We start from the raw sequence: 15,220 nt of genomic DNA, 5'->3' as shown, positions 1-15,220 counted from the left end.
GAGACATCACTCGGTATAAATGTCCTTTACCACATTATGATGTTATAGATCCTTTGAAAACTCATAATGATGGTATGATATCTTAGAATTTAGATGTGCTTAATATTAACCATCGTCGAGAGGGATTAGCTTATGTTGCGAGTACGTGTAACGACGAATGTTTTTCTTTCCAATATCTTTTCGAAGGAGAAATAATTGGTGTTTGGACTAAATTTATGCTATATTTACAATGATTATAAACTATAAAATAAGTTTAAATTTGGTTAGTGTATAAAATATAAAGTTAAGGTGTTTTTGATCGAAAATGCTTACATATAAGCCAGAGTTAGATGATCTCATCACAAAACTACGAGACCCAGCTACTTGAGATATCCACTCCGAATAAGTAGTCTCCCTTGCAATAGTAACTTTGACCTTTCGGAGAAAGTTTATCTTACTAAGATCGTTGAGAAATACGAGGATAGTAATTACGATAAGACTCGGCTGACGTCAGCCGATGCCTCATGCCTCGATCGACGTGATAGCATTCGGTCAACCGAACCGGAACACCGGTCGAGGCGCATTAACGCCTGCTTACGCGCGGTTCTTTACACCACGCCAACGTCCATGTCAGACGCTATCAACCTGCCTCCTGCAGGTGGGCACATCAAACAACAGTAAGCTTCCCTATAAATACCCTCTCGTTCATCAAAGAGAAGGGAGAAGGGGGACAAACACACTAAAACACTTCTTCTTCTGAAACCTCATCCACATCTTCTAACTTGATCGTCGGAGGGGTCGGTCGAGCTTCCCGACCCGACCTTTGTGCAGGTAAGAAGCCGAGGGTCCCCGCTAGACGCGCGGACGATGAATCCCTGCCCGGAGGACATGGCGACCCCGTCCCGATCGGACCATCGCACCGGACCGACCCCGCGGGCTCGAGGGACGTCCCGGGATATCCCCGTCGTCCGGACCCGAACCAAGCCGCGTCAGCCCCGAGGCCACGGTTCCCAAGTTGTTACCACAATAGATGGGATCAATGATCAATTCAAATACCATATAGAAGAATATTATGAGAAGTTTGAAGATATTCTGAACCTTCAGAAGTGAGAGCTCTAAGTCCACGTAGCGTTCATAGCTCAAAATTCAAATAGTCCAAGCTCAAGAAAATAGGAAAGCATGATGAAAATGAAGAGGACGGGCCATCTATTTATAGGGGTTAAGTGACCTTTGGGTTTCATTGTCCGATCCTTAGTTTACTTGATGGTTCGTTTAGGCTTACAGTATAATAATAACGCTGCAATGGTATGGGAAGATTGGTTGTGAAACTACTTATGATAATTATGTAACATAATTAATCATAAAGTATCTTATAATGACGACATAACGGAATGAAACACAATACGGTGATGAATCGATTATGAAGTATCTAAGATAATCGAATCGACCACATAGTGCCCTACAACAGTGACATCATTGAATCGATCATTAATCGATGACAACGTACTCCAACACAATGAGGAAGCAAAATATACCGATGCTAATGATGAAACCACGTAGCATCGCTCGATGAGCATATCATGTGGTCAATAATCTACTAAAACATGTGTTGGAATATAATTGGAGGTAGATGATATGCGAGGCATGACACATAGGTCGTTCTTGACACGTCAAGCAGGGCCTGATCCCGTGCAGTAACTGTAACATCCCATTAGTCCCATATCGGAAATGGGCAATATGTATGATTGGTTATATGGGTCTGATAAGTATACTCATGTTAACTTCTGCTTAAGCAGTTCGATCTGGGATATGTTGGGCCTTGACGAGGACGTCAAGCTAATTGAGTTGAGGATATTGTAACATCTTATTAGTTCCACATTGGAAGTGGGCAATGTGTATGATTGGCTTGGTTTGGGTTTGGGGTTTGTTTAGTTAGCTTTTCTCTTTTCCCTTCCTCCTCCTCTCTATCGGAGCACCATGGAGGATTCGATCGCAATGTTTCGAATATAGATCATCCGATCGCAATGTCACTAAATCATCGATGTCATAAGCATCAATTAAATTTACCGAACCCATTGGAAACTGCTACCGATCGTCGTTCGATGCTCAAAAAGAATTACGAAGAAAGAGTAAGAAAAATAGGGATTCGGTGCTCAAGAATTCAACAATGCTGATTCCACTCGGTGGTATAATAATAGACTTGAACGACTCCATTCATTACAGATTTGGACGGATGATATACTTGCAGTGATCAATCCCATTAATAAACATAATATTTGTGGTCCCACACTCGGGACCCGCATAGGTTCCTAAATCAATTTCTGAGTATTTTATCATTTAGTTTATAAATTGCTTGATGAAAGAAAGAAACATAAATCCGAAATATGACAAACACGCAGATTGACATACTTCTTGTAATTCCAAAATAAAAATAATATTTACCATTGTATTATCAAAACCAATAGTAAAAATTATAAAAATCAAATAACGTTCTTCTAAATTTATTTTTATCATTCTATAAATATTATTGGTTGAGTGGCATTCATCAAAAGCTATAAAAAGCAATAATTCATGATAATTGATTCTTATGTAGGAGTGCATTTGTCACTCATCATCCTAAATATCAATATAAATAGAAACATATCGATCAAAAGCTTAGTATGTTGGTGTAAACAACTTGGAGCCGTGGCCTCGGCGTCGACGTGGCTCGGTTCGAGTCCGGATGGTGGGATCTTCCCGCTGCGACCCTCGGGTTTGCCGAGGTAGTCGGTTATGGCGGTCCGATCGGGACGGGGTCGGCCATATCCGCCGGAGGGGGCTCCTCAACTGGGCACGCACCCCGTCTGCTGTCCTGCACACAGGTCGGGTCGGGAGGCTCGACCCGACCCCTCCGACGATCATATCAGTAGATGGTGGAGGGGGTAGAAAGAAGATTTTGAGGTGTCTCCCTGGTGTGTTCTTTCCTCTCCGTCCCCCCCCCCCCCCCCTCGTTCAGAGTGCGAGAGTATTTATAGGAAGGCTTACTGTTTCCTGAGGTGTCCACTTGTAGGGGGTAGGCTAGTTGCGTCTGACATTGGTTTGGTGTTAATGCAGTGGACGAGCGCAGTGGGCGTTAATGTGCCTCGGGCTCTGTTCCGGTTCGTTTGACCGAGTGTCGTCGCGTCGTCCGAGGCGTGAGGCGTCATCTGACGTCAATTAGGTCTTATTATAATTACTATCCTCATCAGTTTTTATTCATATATATTTTTTAATTAAAATTATATAAAGTTAGTGGTTCGAGAAACTATTTGAGCAGTGGGTTTTAAAGCCTCTTGACAATAGTCAACAAAATAAATATTTTACTGAAACAAAAAAGATAAATATTCAATGAAAATTAATTTTACTAGTGTTTTATGAATTTTAATAGAAAAATAAAAAAGTAAAATTAGTACGATACTAAAAAATTTACATGACTTTTTTAATTCTAACTTATGTTAGATGTTTCTTCTCAATATTCTTTCGGAAAGTTATCATCCATGTCTTGGATCTTCTTGAAATGTAGCTTGAAGATTTTTAACTTTGACTTTGGCTTTTTTGAATTGCCTTATTTGACTGTCAAATATTTTTCAATCATCTAATCAATCATTTCGATTTTTCAAACTTAAGAATTAAAACCGAACAATCTTACCGGTTCTAATTCGACTTAGACTCGATGAACAACTAGATCGATTTAATTTTAATTTCAATTCATTTCGTTTCGATTTGAGTCGAATCGTCGTGCGAAGATTAGGTAACATTATCTTATATCTGTCGAGACTCTTAGCTATTATTATTATTATTTAATGTTGGTATACAGATCCCTGACGTCATCCTGTCGACTATTACCTACCTGCTATGACGAACGAATTCTACGTCATCAAGCGTCAGCCCATCGCCGAAGGGACGACGGACCGAATACGGCTGCCGGTCTTAATATAATTCTAATTTACTTGTCGGTGGTCCATTAGATTCGTGGCTCAAAACAATGGCACGAATCATGTGCCGAGCGTCGTGCATTGAAGCCAAGGCCGGAAAACTGTAACTTGCATTGCTCCACGCCGCCATCTTCTGTAGTTTCCTACACCATTGACACCGACAGATTTGTAGCACCCACCGCTGTTTCCCCCCATTTACTCCATTCGTGTCAACGTGATCGCCGTTCTATGCGCGGTAACCAGTTTTTGTTTTCTAGTGACTAAGGAGCTGTAGCTGCGCATTAATCCGTAGCTCGGAATTGGACATCACAGATGGAAAGATTGGAGTTCGATGGCCAAAAGGAGCTCGAGTGCGTTCCTTGTTGTTCATCAAGGAAAAGTTGGCATTCTCGAATGTACAATTCTCTATTTTACATTTGAGGATGCGTCCCTCCGCTATTGGAAGAACACTAGTTTCAGATAAGTTATGGTCGCTTGATCTGTTGCCACCGACATGCCGTGTCTCCATGGGGTTCGTGCTGAGCATGAGTTGTTCGCTGCTATCCGTGATTGGATTTGTTGATCTCCCGTCTTCGGTGATGGATTCGGTCACCGGAAAGTCGCCATTACTTCGCACCGTCGCCCAGGTCTCATCCCACGTCCAGTTGGGAGCAGCGTCTCCGATTAAGCTCTGCATCCTCTCGAATGGGTCCTCCTCTGTTTGGTCCAGGACCTGGTTATCGTCGTCGTCGTCGTCGTCGTCGGAGAGCGACCGCAAGAAGGTCTGATCAAGAGTGCTTTTAGGAGAAATCCAGTCGGATTTCGGTGGAGGATTGGCGACACGAGACGCGGCAACGAACGGGTGTTGGAGCAGCTGCTCCGCCGTCCACCGCTCCAGAGGATCCCTCCTCAAGCACCTGCTCAAGAAGTCCCTTCCCTCCTCGGAGATCCATCGCGGGAACTCAGGCACGTCGGTGGAGAAGGCGATCTGGTGGAGAGCGCTAAGGGCGTCCGAGACGAGCGGCCATGGGGGTCGACCGGTGGCCATCTCGATGACGGTGCATCCCAGGGCCCAGATATCAGCTGGCGCGCTCTGCTCTTCCCCCCGCGCGACCTCCGGCGCCATGAACATCGGCGTGCCCCTCATCCATCCCCTCTCGTCCTCGTCCTCCTCCTCTGCGCTCCGCGCGCACCCAAAGTCCGCAACCTTGGCCCGCCCACCGGAGCATATCAAGACGTTCTGGCTCTTCAGATCACAATGGAAGACGCCGTTGGAATGCAGGTAGGCCAGCCCGCCGAGGATGTCGCATGCGTAGGATCGGATGGCGAGCTCGTCAAGCCGACCGCCCTGCTTCCTGATCTCGTCGGACAGCGAGCCCCGGGGAGCGTACTCCATGAAAATATTATAGCAGAGACCTGCTCCTGGCGTCTGGGCGGCGACGTCGAAACCAAAATAAGAGACGACGAACGGCGAATCGAGCGCGGAGAGGATCCTCTGCTCCCTCTGCAGGAGCCAAGAGCGAGAGAGCTCCGACGACTTGACCGCGAAGACGTCGCCCGAGGACACCGAGGTGGCGAGCGAGACGGTAGCGGAGGTCCCCCGGCCAATGATCCGCCCACGGCGCCACCCGCTGATCCCCATCGTTAGAGCTCCAACACAAGCCCCAGAGAGGAAGAGAGAGAAAAGAGGCAGGTGGATGACTTGGAACGCCGGGAGGTGGTTGATATAAGAAGCAAAGAAGGATCTCGTCCATGGTTGCCCAAAAGCCAACGCTACCCCGACGCGGACGGCCACGCTCGCGTGGAAGGACGACCTCGCCCGGTTTTCCGCTCCACGTGTCGAAGCCGAAGTCAATCGGTGCTCCCCTGGCCCCATCTTCCCCGAGCAAACGTGGAAACGCAAAGGCACGAGCAGAGTCGAGCTGTTTCATGTCGTTAGGTACCCGCAGACGACAACAATAGTTTTCTGGGCTCAATCCTCTCCCTCTCCTTGTCGCCTTGTTTCCATGATGCTTACTTTTAGGTAGCCGAAGACCATATGAATTCTTTTCTTCTTTGTCATCTTCCCCTGCGACCTTTTGGTTTTCCTGAGCCTATCCACCGTAATCTTTTAATGCCAGGGAATATACTTTCCAAGTGTAGTCCATATGCTAAAGGCAGAGATGGGGTGTGCTGTTGTTGCCGTAGCTCGTGAGTAAGAAGAGTTGGAGAAGATGAAGGTGGATGGATTTGACTTTTACGTCTCAGGGCTTTGACTGGAGCAGCTATAGGTGGCTCCAATCATTAGGTCGTACCAGTAAGCAGTACATGAAAGTCCTCCTCGTTTTAATATATGTGTTATGTCAAGTCATTTGTGCCACGTATCATTGATCCATTGCAGCCAGCGGTCCACAAGTCTGTGACCGATCATCTCGTTCCTAATAGCTATAAATGAAGATGACACATACGACAAGAAGAGCAGCAGTAACAATTCATGCACTCCTATTACAGATTTGTTTCTACGCTGAGCTGGCGACCGGCGTGAATGAGGACGTGGCAGCGTGGGAACGCATGGGGCAGCACGTTTTTCTTCTGCGGCGTGAAACGGAGGAGGATGGAAGGCTGCGTTCCACGTGCTCCAAATCCGTTGACCAAATCAACGTGTCGCGTTGGGAGAGCGAACCCTTTTTGTTCTCGGATCGATTCGTCGACAACTGTAGCTTCAGCACGTACGGGAAGTTTTCCATCTCCCTCTCTCGATCGCTCGCTCGCTCGCTCGCCATGGCGGCTCCGGCTCCGAGCACCGGCGAAGAGATCTTCAAGGACTACCAGTTGGAGTTGATCGACGATCTGCCTACCGTCTTCGAAGGTTCCTGCAACAAATGCAGGGAAGAAGATGGCCTCAGCCGGCGTCGCAGATGCAGAGCTCCGGGAGGACCAGTCCCCTTGCATCGGCAACTGTGGTTTCTGTGCAAGTGCGGCGACCATGAACGTTTGCTCCAAGTGCTACAAGGAAATGACTTTGGAGCACAAACAGGAGGTGGACGGGGAGCGGAATCACATTCTGCATACATGGAAACAAAGAAGTTGATTTCACGTTCAATCAACATATTCGGGTTATCACTTAGCAACAACGATCTTATTTCCTATATTGATAATAAAATTATTTGATAAAGAAGAAAGATTATTTGATAAGATAATTTTAGAGGTTTATCTTGACATGATACAATATATTGATATGTCGATTTTAAATATTTTTGACTTATATAAAAACAAAAAAATTATAATTGATGATCGACTACTACTAAATGAATAAGGATTTTAGTTCTCACTTAACACGAGGAGTGTAAGGCCATAATTCACTCTCGGTTATGAGTTGGAGAGCTCGGAGCGAATTCAAGAACTGTTCTTTTCTTCTCCTCTCTCGAAGCTCATCGTCGAGTTAAGAATTCTACAAATCGGGTCCTTTTCTCTTCTCTCTCTAGATTTTTTTTCTATTTAGTATTTATTTATCATCTAATTATCTCATCATATTTCCTTTACTTGTCCAACACTAAGACTATTGTTTTTTGTTACGTCGATGTAGTTGTTGTTCAACGTCAAGTTAATTTTTTTCTCTTTAAGATTTTCTCTCCCTCCGATAGAGTTTCACTTATATTTCTCTCTAATAAAAATATTTATGCAATAATCATTCTTCCCTTCATTTGTACTTGCACCGTATACTCGGATTTTGTTTATACATTGGCTCACTAGTGAGAAAGGATGTTAAAGCATATATTAAGTTTTTCCTTAACATCTTAGGTTTTTGGGTTTAGTGATCGCACAATCATCAGAGCAAAGGATCCGAGCTTAAAATCTTCATCAAGCCACTTAGAAATGCCTTTCAAAAAATATATCCTCGATTAATATTTTTTATGCTTATAAAAGTATGCTATATATAAATAGTCATCAAAAGATGAATGGAATTTAAAGTAAAATGTATACTTACGTTGCATTGCAGGGTGATTGGTAAGATGGGATCAAACTCTAAACCTCAAAGCTAAAATAGGAAAACTCATATTCCATGATTGTTATCATTTTCCTTTCCTATGGACTATGGGAGATGGAGACGAAGAAAGAAGTACCAACAGCTGAGATAATTTGGACAAGACTTGGTTCGTATGTTGCTCCTATTTATAACCCAAAAGCAACTCGTCGATTCATGCATTCGTATTAATTGAGTGACCTTATCAGGTATCGCGATGATGCAGATGAATGCACACATGCATGAACGTGGTCGAGGCTTGCGTGTATCTATGCATCGGTCTTACGTGGAAAGTTTTTATCACAAGTACATGGACGCGTGATAGGATCGTGTACATTACACATGTATTCCAATCGATTAAGTAGAAAAAAATATTATTAAATCAAAATTTGAAAAAAAAATTATTAACTTATGTGTTAGACCACTGAATCAGCATGACATATATGTTAGTGGTTACTATATGTCATGCTCTTAATATTATCTATCCCCCTCGCTTTATTACATGTGAAGACGATGATTTACTTGTTAGGGGATATTCCATGATTGATTTATATGCATTATTGAAAATGATCGTGTACATCACCCACCCATGTATGAGAGAGAGAGAGAGAGAGTCCTTTTTATAATGCACGTGAGAGCCTTTAACACTAGAATAGGTGATTATTAGTATAATGCTGGGAATAATTATATGCATCCTTCAATCGTCAATGAGCCATAAGACTGTGAACTAAATCATTAGGGTTATAATCGTGGGGCAACAATTTTATTGAAATAATATCTTTTTCAATATTATATTATCGATCATGTGAGATCGAGTCAACACTTTAGTCGCATCATATTTTTGACTCCTAAATCTTAACTTATGTGTTAGACCATTGAATCGGCATAACTTATATATTAGTGGTTACTATATGTCGTGCTCTCAATATTATCTATCCTCATCGTGTTACTACAAAAGGGGTCGAGACACGATGATTTACTTGTTAGGGGTTACTCCATGATTGATTTATATGCATTATTGAATAAGTGGTGTCAGGTTCAAAAATGGGTTTAGAAAATGATCGCAAGACGGATTCGACAATGAAAAATTATCATTCTCGAGTTCAGATTTGAAAGAGTGAGGTCCATTTCTAAGTCAAGTTACGGTGTTGAAATGTTTAGAATTTGATCCTATACCATTCAAAAGTTATGTGATGGTGTGCTTAACAAGGTTCCTCTAATACTTAATTTAATATGAGATTTTTTAGAATAATATAGTCAAAGTTAATCTCATTTAGAATGCACTCTAGAGGGTCTTTTATAGTATAATGGGTGACCATCATGGTGAGATTGTGGTAAACATTGAGAGTAGTTATGTGCCTTATGAGTTATGAGATTGTACATTAAATCGTTAGAGCTACAATATGTAACTATTTTATCGAGTCAATATCTTTACCAATGCTACATTATCAATCAATATCCTATTTGGTACCATGTTATCAATATCATGCGATCAAGTATCATCTAGCGTCTTAACCAAATGGGCATGACTCCCTATGTCAAGTACGAAATAAACTATTTTGTTTGAAGAGATATAATTGTTTAGATATAAAGATGTTGTTAGATTAGGAGGAGGAAAGAAATTTAGAAATTTGAGATTGAGATATCATGTAGTATAAGTTTTGTCTTTTTTTATTAGATTATGTAAACGAATGTTTTTATTAGAATATCATTTTGTTTATGATGTTTATAGCATTAATGATATATCTTTAACCTTAAAAAATTTATATTAACCACCAAAATAATTGATAAGTTTGTGTTCCCTATAGCACCACATAAAAATATTCCTCTAGAGTAGATGTTAATATGAATAATAGATACGAATAATAGTTACGATCATATTTGTACATTCAATATACTTTATAGATGAAATAACAGGCCATTATACTTATTACTAAACTTATTGTAGAGATGAAATAAAATCAAGATTTATTCTTTTAATTAGAGGTTGAATCGATCAGAATTAGGCTAAAAATTAAGATATATTTTGGAAAAATAAAACTTCCATGGAAAAAAAAGAAATGAAACGTTTTCATAAAAATTCTGGTAAAATCAAGAATAAAGTTTTCATTTTGTACATGAGAATCAGTAACGATATCCAATTTCCGAATAAGTCGTAATTGCTTTGAACTTTCTATTTTGGTATATATATATATATATATCATAGGATTTATCATTTTAGAGTTTAATTATAAAGAAATAAATGGAGAGTCTCCAACACACTCTGTAACTCTTTGCATCAAAGAGTTAACTATATTAATTGAAGAAATAATACCCTCTGCAAGCATCAAAGAAAGAACAATGTGCATAATCTCAATGTAAAAAAAAAGAAAAAAGAAAAGGGTAAATCTAGAATTCTAGCATAGTCAACAAATTCAGTCAACTACTTTGTTTGCCTCGCGAGGTTTACCATCGAAAATAATATCATCAAATGGTTTCGTGAATTCAGTAATGTGTTTATACACATAAGATATAAATTAGTGTGTATAAAGATATTTTTGAACTCATGAAACTGTTTGACTATTATTTTTTGTCATGTCGACCGCGAGGCTAATAAAGCAGCTGACTTCACTTGTTGATTATGCTAGAAAGTCATATTGAATTTTGTAATTTTATATCATATGATGCAAAATAGTTTTTTTTTTCCTTTTTATCCGTTCCTTAAAAAAAAATATTATATATATATATATATATATATATATATATATATATATTATATATATAATTTATAATCATTCAACCCATCACTCTACGACGACTCCATAAAACTCAAGACAAACTCAAAATTTATTAACCAGCATTCATAAACTAAACCCATAAGAGTAAGAATTTAACCAATCATAAATCTAATCATTTATTACAATATCAACATAAAACTCTAAAATTTTAGATTTTAAAATTTTAAATATGAGAGATTCTTTAACCTTTTATTTGAACGATATGCCTATGATTATGAATAAAGACGAGAAAAAATTCACTAATAAATTTAAAGTCAAAAAATAAGAAATGTGTACTCATGAAGTCAAAATCTTTTAATAGAATGAAGGCCTTTATTTATCAACTATAATGGAGGCATCTACGTTCAACTTAAGCCACCCGTGCATAAATCTCCGCCTTAGCTTTAAGTTATACTAATGTCATAAAAATATCTTCTTCTCCCAAACCAAATAATATATCAAATTGACTTATTGGTCATTATATCTATTAGATTTTGATGGTACCAATTTTCTTAATCATAATAGCAATATGTGATATAATATTATGAATAACGACACACACTACGACTAGTGTGGGAACTCTTATCAAAGACCAAACTCACATTTACAGTACCTTGCAAATGACGAAGAATCCATTTCACAGTATGCCAATGAATTTTTATGTACATGCTAACGACAAATGTATAGCATATGTGGTGCTCTCGACCAGTGTAGCATGAGGAACACGAGACGTGTGCTCCTTTTCCTCCTCAAATTATGGTGATAAAGCTGTCGAAATATTGAATTGTTTAGCGAATAAAGTACTCATAGGTTTAGGCTTTTGCATACCGAACCATTCAAGAACTTTCAATGTATATTTTCTGAGACAAATCCGTTGTCTATCCCAATGAATTTTCATGTCCAAAATCTTAATGCCGGGTCATTAGGTAGATAGATGGTGGTGGTTGGATTTGACTTTTACGTGTCGGAGCTTTGACAGGAGCAGCTTTAGGTGGCTCCAATCGTTAGGCAGTAGCAGTGGCAGTACATGATGTCTTCCTCGTTTTGATATACGTGTTATGTCAAGTCATTTGTGCCACGTTTCATTCATCAATAGCGGCCAGCGGTCCACAAGTCTGTGATCGATCATGTTGTTCTTAATAGCTATAAATGAAGACGATACATGCGACAAGAAGAGCAGCAGTAACAATTCATTCACTTCTATTACAGATTTGTTTCTACACTGAGCTGGCGACCACCGTGAATGAGGAGGTGGCAGCGTGGGAACGCATGGGGAAGCACGTTTTTCTTCTGCGGCGTGAAACGGAGGAGGATGGAAGGCTGCATTCCACGTGCTCCAAATCCGTTGAGCAAATCAACGTGTCGCGTTAAGAGAGCGATCCCTTTCGTTCTCGGATCGATTCGTCGACAACTGTGGCTTCAGCACCTGTGGGAAGTATTCCATCTCCCTCTCTCGATCGATCGATCGCTCGCTCGCTCGCCATGGCGGCTCCGGCTCCGGCTCCGAGCACCGCCGAAGAGACCTATAAGGACTGCCAGTGGGAGTTGATCGACGATCTGCCTACCATCTTCGAAGGCTCCTGCAACAATTGTAGGGAAGAAGATGGCGTCAGTCCGCATCGTAGATGCAAAGCTCCGAGCGATCATACTCCTCAATCAACATGAAACTAAATGACCTTATCAATATTGATATATCGATTTTAAATATTTTTAACTTATATAGAAATCAAAAATTATGATTGATGATCGACAACTACTAAATGAATAAGAATTTTAGTTCTCACTTAACACGATGAGTGTAAGGCCATAATTCACTCTAGGTTATGAGTTGGAGAGCTCGGAGCGAATTCAAGAACTGTTCTTTTCTTCATCTCCTCTCTCGAAGCTCATCGTCGAGTTAAGAATTCTACAAATTGAGTTCTTTTCTCCTCTCTCTCTCTCTCTCTCTCTCTCTCTCTCTCTCTCTCTCTCTCTATATATATATATATATATAATTTATTTATCATCTAATTATCTCATCATATTTCTTTTAGTTGTTCAATACTAAAACTATTATTTTTTGTTATGTAACATCCCATTAGTCTCACATCGGAAGTGGAGAATGTGTATGATTAGCTTATAAGAACCTGATGAGTGTACTATATTAACTTTTATTTAAGCATTTTGGTCCATGGGTGAAGGACCAAAATGAAGTTATTGGCCAGTTGACTCATCAGACTCGGATCGTGACAAGTTACGTCAGTGTAGTTATTGTTCAACGTCAAGTTAATTTTTTTCTCTTTGGGATTTTCTCTCTCTCCGATAGAGTTTTGCTTATATTTCTCTCTCTAATAAAAATATTTATGCAATAATCATTCTTCACTTCATTTGTACTTGCATCGTATACTCAGATTTTGTTTATACATTGGCTCACTCATGAGAAAGGATGTTAAAGCATATATTAAGTTTTTTCTAACATCTTAGGTTTTTGGGTTTAGTGATCGCACAATCATCAGAGCAAAGGATCCGAACTTAAAATCTTCATCAAGCCACATAGAAATGCCTTTTAAAAAATATATCCTCGATTAATATTTTTTATTCTTATAAAAATATGCTATATATAAATAGTCATCAAGAGATGAATGGAATTTAAAGGAAAATGTATACTTACGTTGCATTGCAGGGTGATGGGTAAGATGGGATCAAACTCTAAACCTCAAAGCTAAAATAGGAAAACTCATATTCCATGATTGTTATCATTTTCCTTTCCTATGGACTATGGGAGATGGAGACGAAGAAACAAGTACTAACAGCTGAGATAATTTGGACAAGACTTGGTTCATATGTTGCTCCTATTTATAACCCAAAAGCAACTCGTGGATTCATGCATCCGTATTAATGATGCAGGTGAATGCACGCATGCATGAATGTGGTCGAGGCTTGCGTATCTTTGCATCGGTCTCACGTGGAAAGTTTCGATCACAAGTGCATGCACGCGCGATAGGAGCGTGTACATTACACAGATGTATTCCAATCGATTATGTAGAAAGAATATTGTTAAATCAAATTTTGATTACACATCACTCAGGATTTAGAACCAATCATCTTTCAAGTTCATTCAAGACTAAATCGAAGGCGTGATATGCAAGAGACTCTTGATACTTAAGTTAGTATGAAATTTTGAGGATTCTATAGAATAATTAAAGTTAAAATGTTAGAGAGAGAGAGAGACTCTACCAATGCACTTGGAGAGCCTTTAATACTACTATGGGTGATTATTAGTGTAGGGTTGTTATAAATGATAGAAATAATTATATATATATATATATATATATATATATATATATATATATATATATATATATATATATATATATATATATATATATATATTGAATTAACATCCTTATCAGTCATACGTTATCGATCATGTGAGATCGAGTCAATACTTTAGTTGACACCACATTTTTGACTCCTAGGATCGAGTCAATACTTTAGTTGACACCACATATATATATATATATTGATGTGTCGATTGAATGAGCATATGATGTGTCGGTCAAATAGGCAAAATTTACATGCTGGTGGTTACTAAATGTCGTACTCCCTATATTATTTATCCCCATTGTGGTATGACCCATGAAAAGGGTCGAGACATGATGATTTACTTAATAGTTTGGGAAATGGTTGGAAAATAGAGAGTTCAACAATGAGAAATATATTATTTTTTAATATTCTTGAGTTTAGGTGTGAAAGAGTAGGGTCTTCCAAACTCACCCATGAGAGACTAACGCTAATATGTTAAACCAAATTTTAGTTTTTGATATATGAATTAAGTTTTGAGCTAATCAAGATCTATTTTTAGGTTTGGGAATTCGATCCCAGACTATTCAAAAGTTATGTTGATGGTGTGCATGATAAAGTTCCCCTTATCTTTTTTTTTTTTTAATATGAGATTTAGAGATGTAGTAGAATAATCAAAATCAAAAAGTTAAAGAGAGAATTAATACCTTTTAGAATATTTTTATAGCATGATGGTGACCATCAGGGTGTAGTTGTAATAAACTTTAAGAGAAATTAGTTGTGTTATTCGACTATCGATAAGTCAATATCTTTGATAGCACTACATTATCTCAATCCCGTGGGATCGAGTCAATATCCTATTATATATCATGTTATCAACCTCATGTGATCGAGTATCATCTAATGTGTTGACTAAATGGGTATGACATATAGGTACTATCAATGTATCATGCTCCTTATGTCAAATACTAAATAAACTAATTTATTTCAAAATATATAATTATCAAGATTTAATAAAAAGATGGTGTTGTGATGGACCATTGTTTTACCTTATTTTACTAAATACCTAAATTAATGTTCTTTTCTTCGACAAACTTACATTACCACGTATTTGGTATTCTTGAAAACTCATTTATGATGTTTATAGCGGTAATGATTTATTTTTAACCTTAACGAACATATATTAAACATCTTTAGAATCGATAAGTTTGTGTCCCCAATATTAACATGTAATGACAAATGCATCTTATAATAAAATTTGTACGTGC

General features: G+C 39.0%; 1 protein-coding gene across 1 annotated transcript; it reads right to left on the bottom strand.

Annotated features, from left to right (window-relative positions):
* Nucleotides 1–4,147: 4,147 nt before the first annotated feature.
* Nucleotides 4,148–5,624, bottom strand: LOC103987223 (mitogen-activated protein kinase kinase kinase 17-like). Its single transcript, XM_009405463.3, has one exon. It carries the CDS (start codon nucleotides 5,551–5,553, stop codon nucleotides 4,186–4,188), a length of 1,368 nt encoding a protein of 455 aa, XP_009403738.2. The 5' UTR covers nucleotides 5,554–5,624; the 3' UTR covers nucleotides 4,148–4,185.
* Nucleotides 5,625–15,220: the final 9,596 nt, after the last annotated feature.

The sequence above is a fragment of the Musa acuminata genome, chromosome BXJ1-6, assembly GCF_036884655.1.
Source record: "Musa acuminata AAA Group cultivar baxijiao chromosome BXJ1-6, Cavendish_Baxijiao_AAA, whole genome shotgun sequence".
NCBI classification, from domain to species: Eukaryota; Viridiplantae; Streptophyta; class Magnoliopsida; order Zingiberales; family Musaceae; genus Musa; species Musa acuminata.
The sequence above is the reverse complement of the archived record's forward strand: the minus strand, read 5'-3'. Positions and strand labels throughout refer to the sequence as shown.

Bases quoted from the DNA above. Each gene is read 5' to 3' on its own strand.
- LOC103987223 (XM_009405463.3), bottom strand. From the start codon at position 5,553: ATGGGGATCAGCGGGTGGCGCCGTGGGCGGATCATTGGCCGGGGGACC.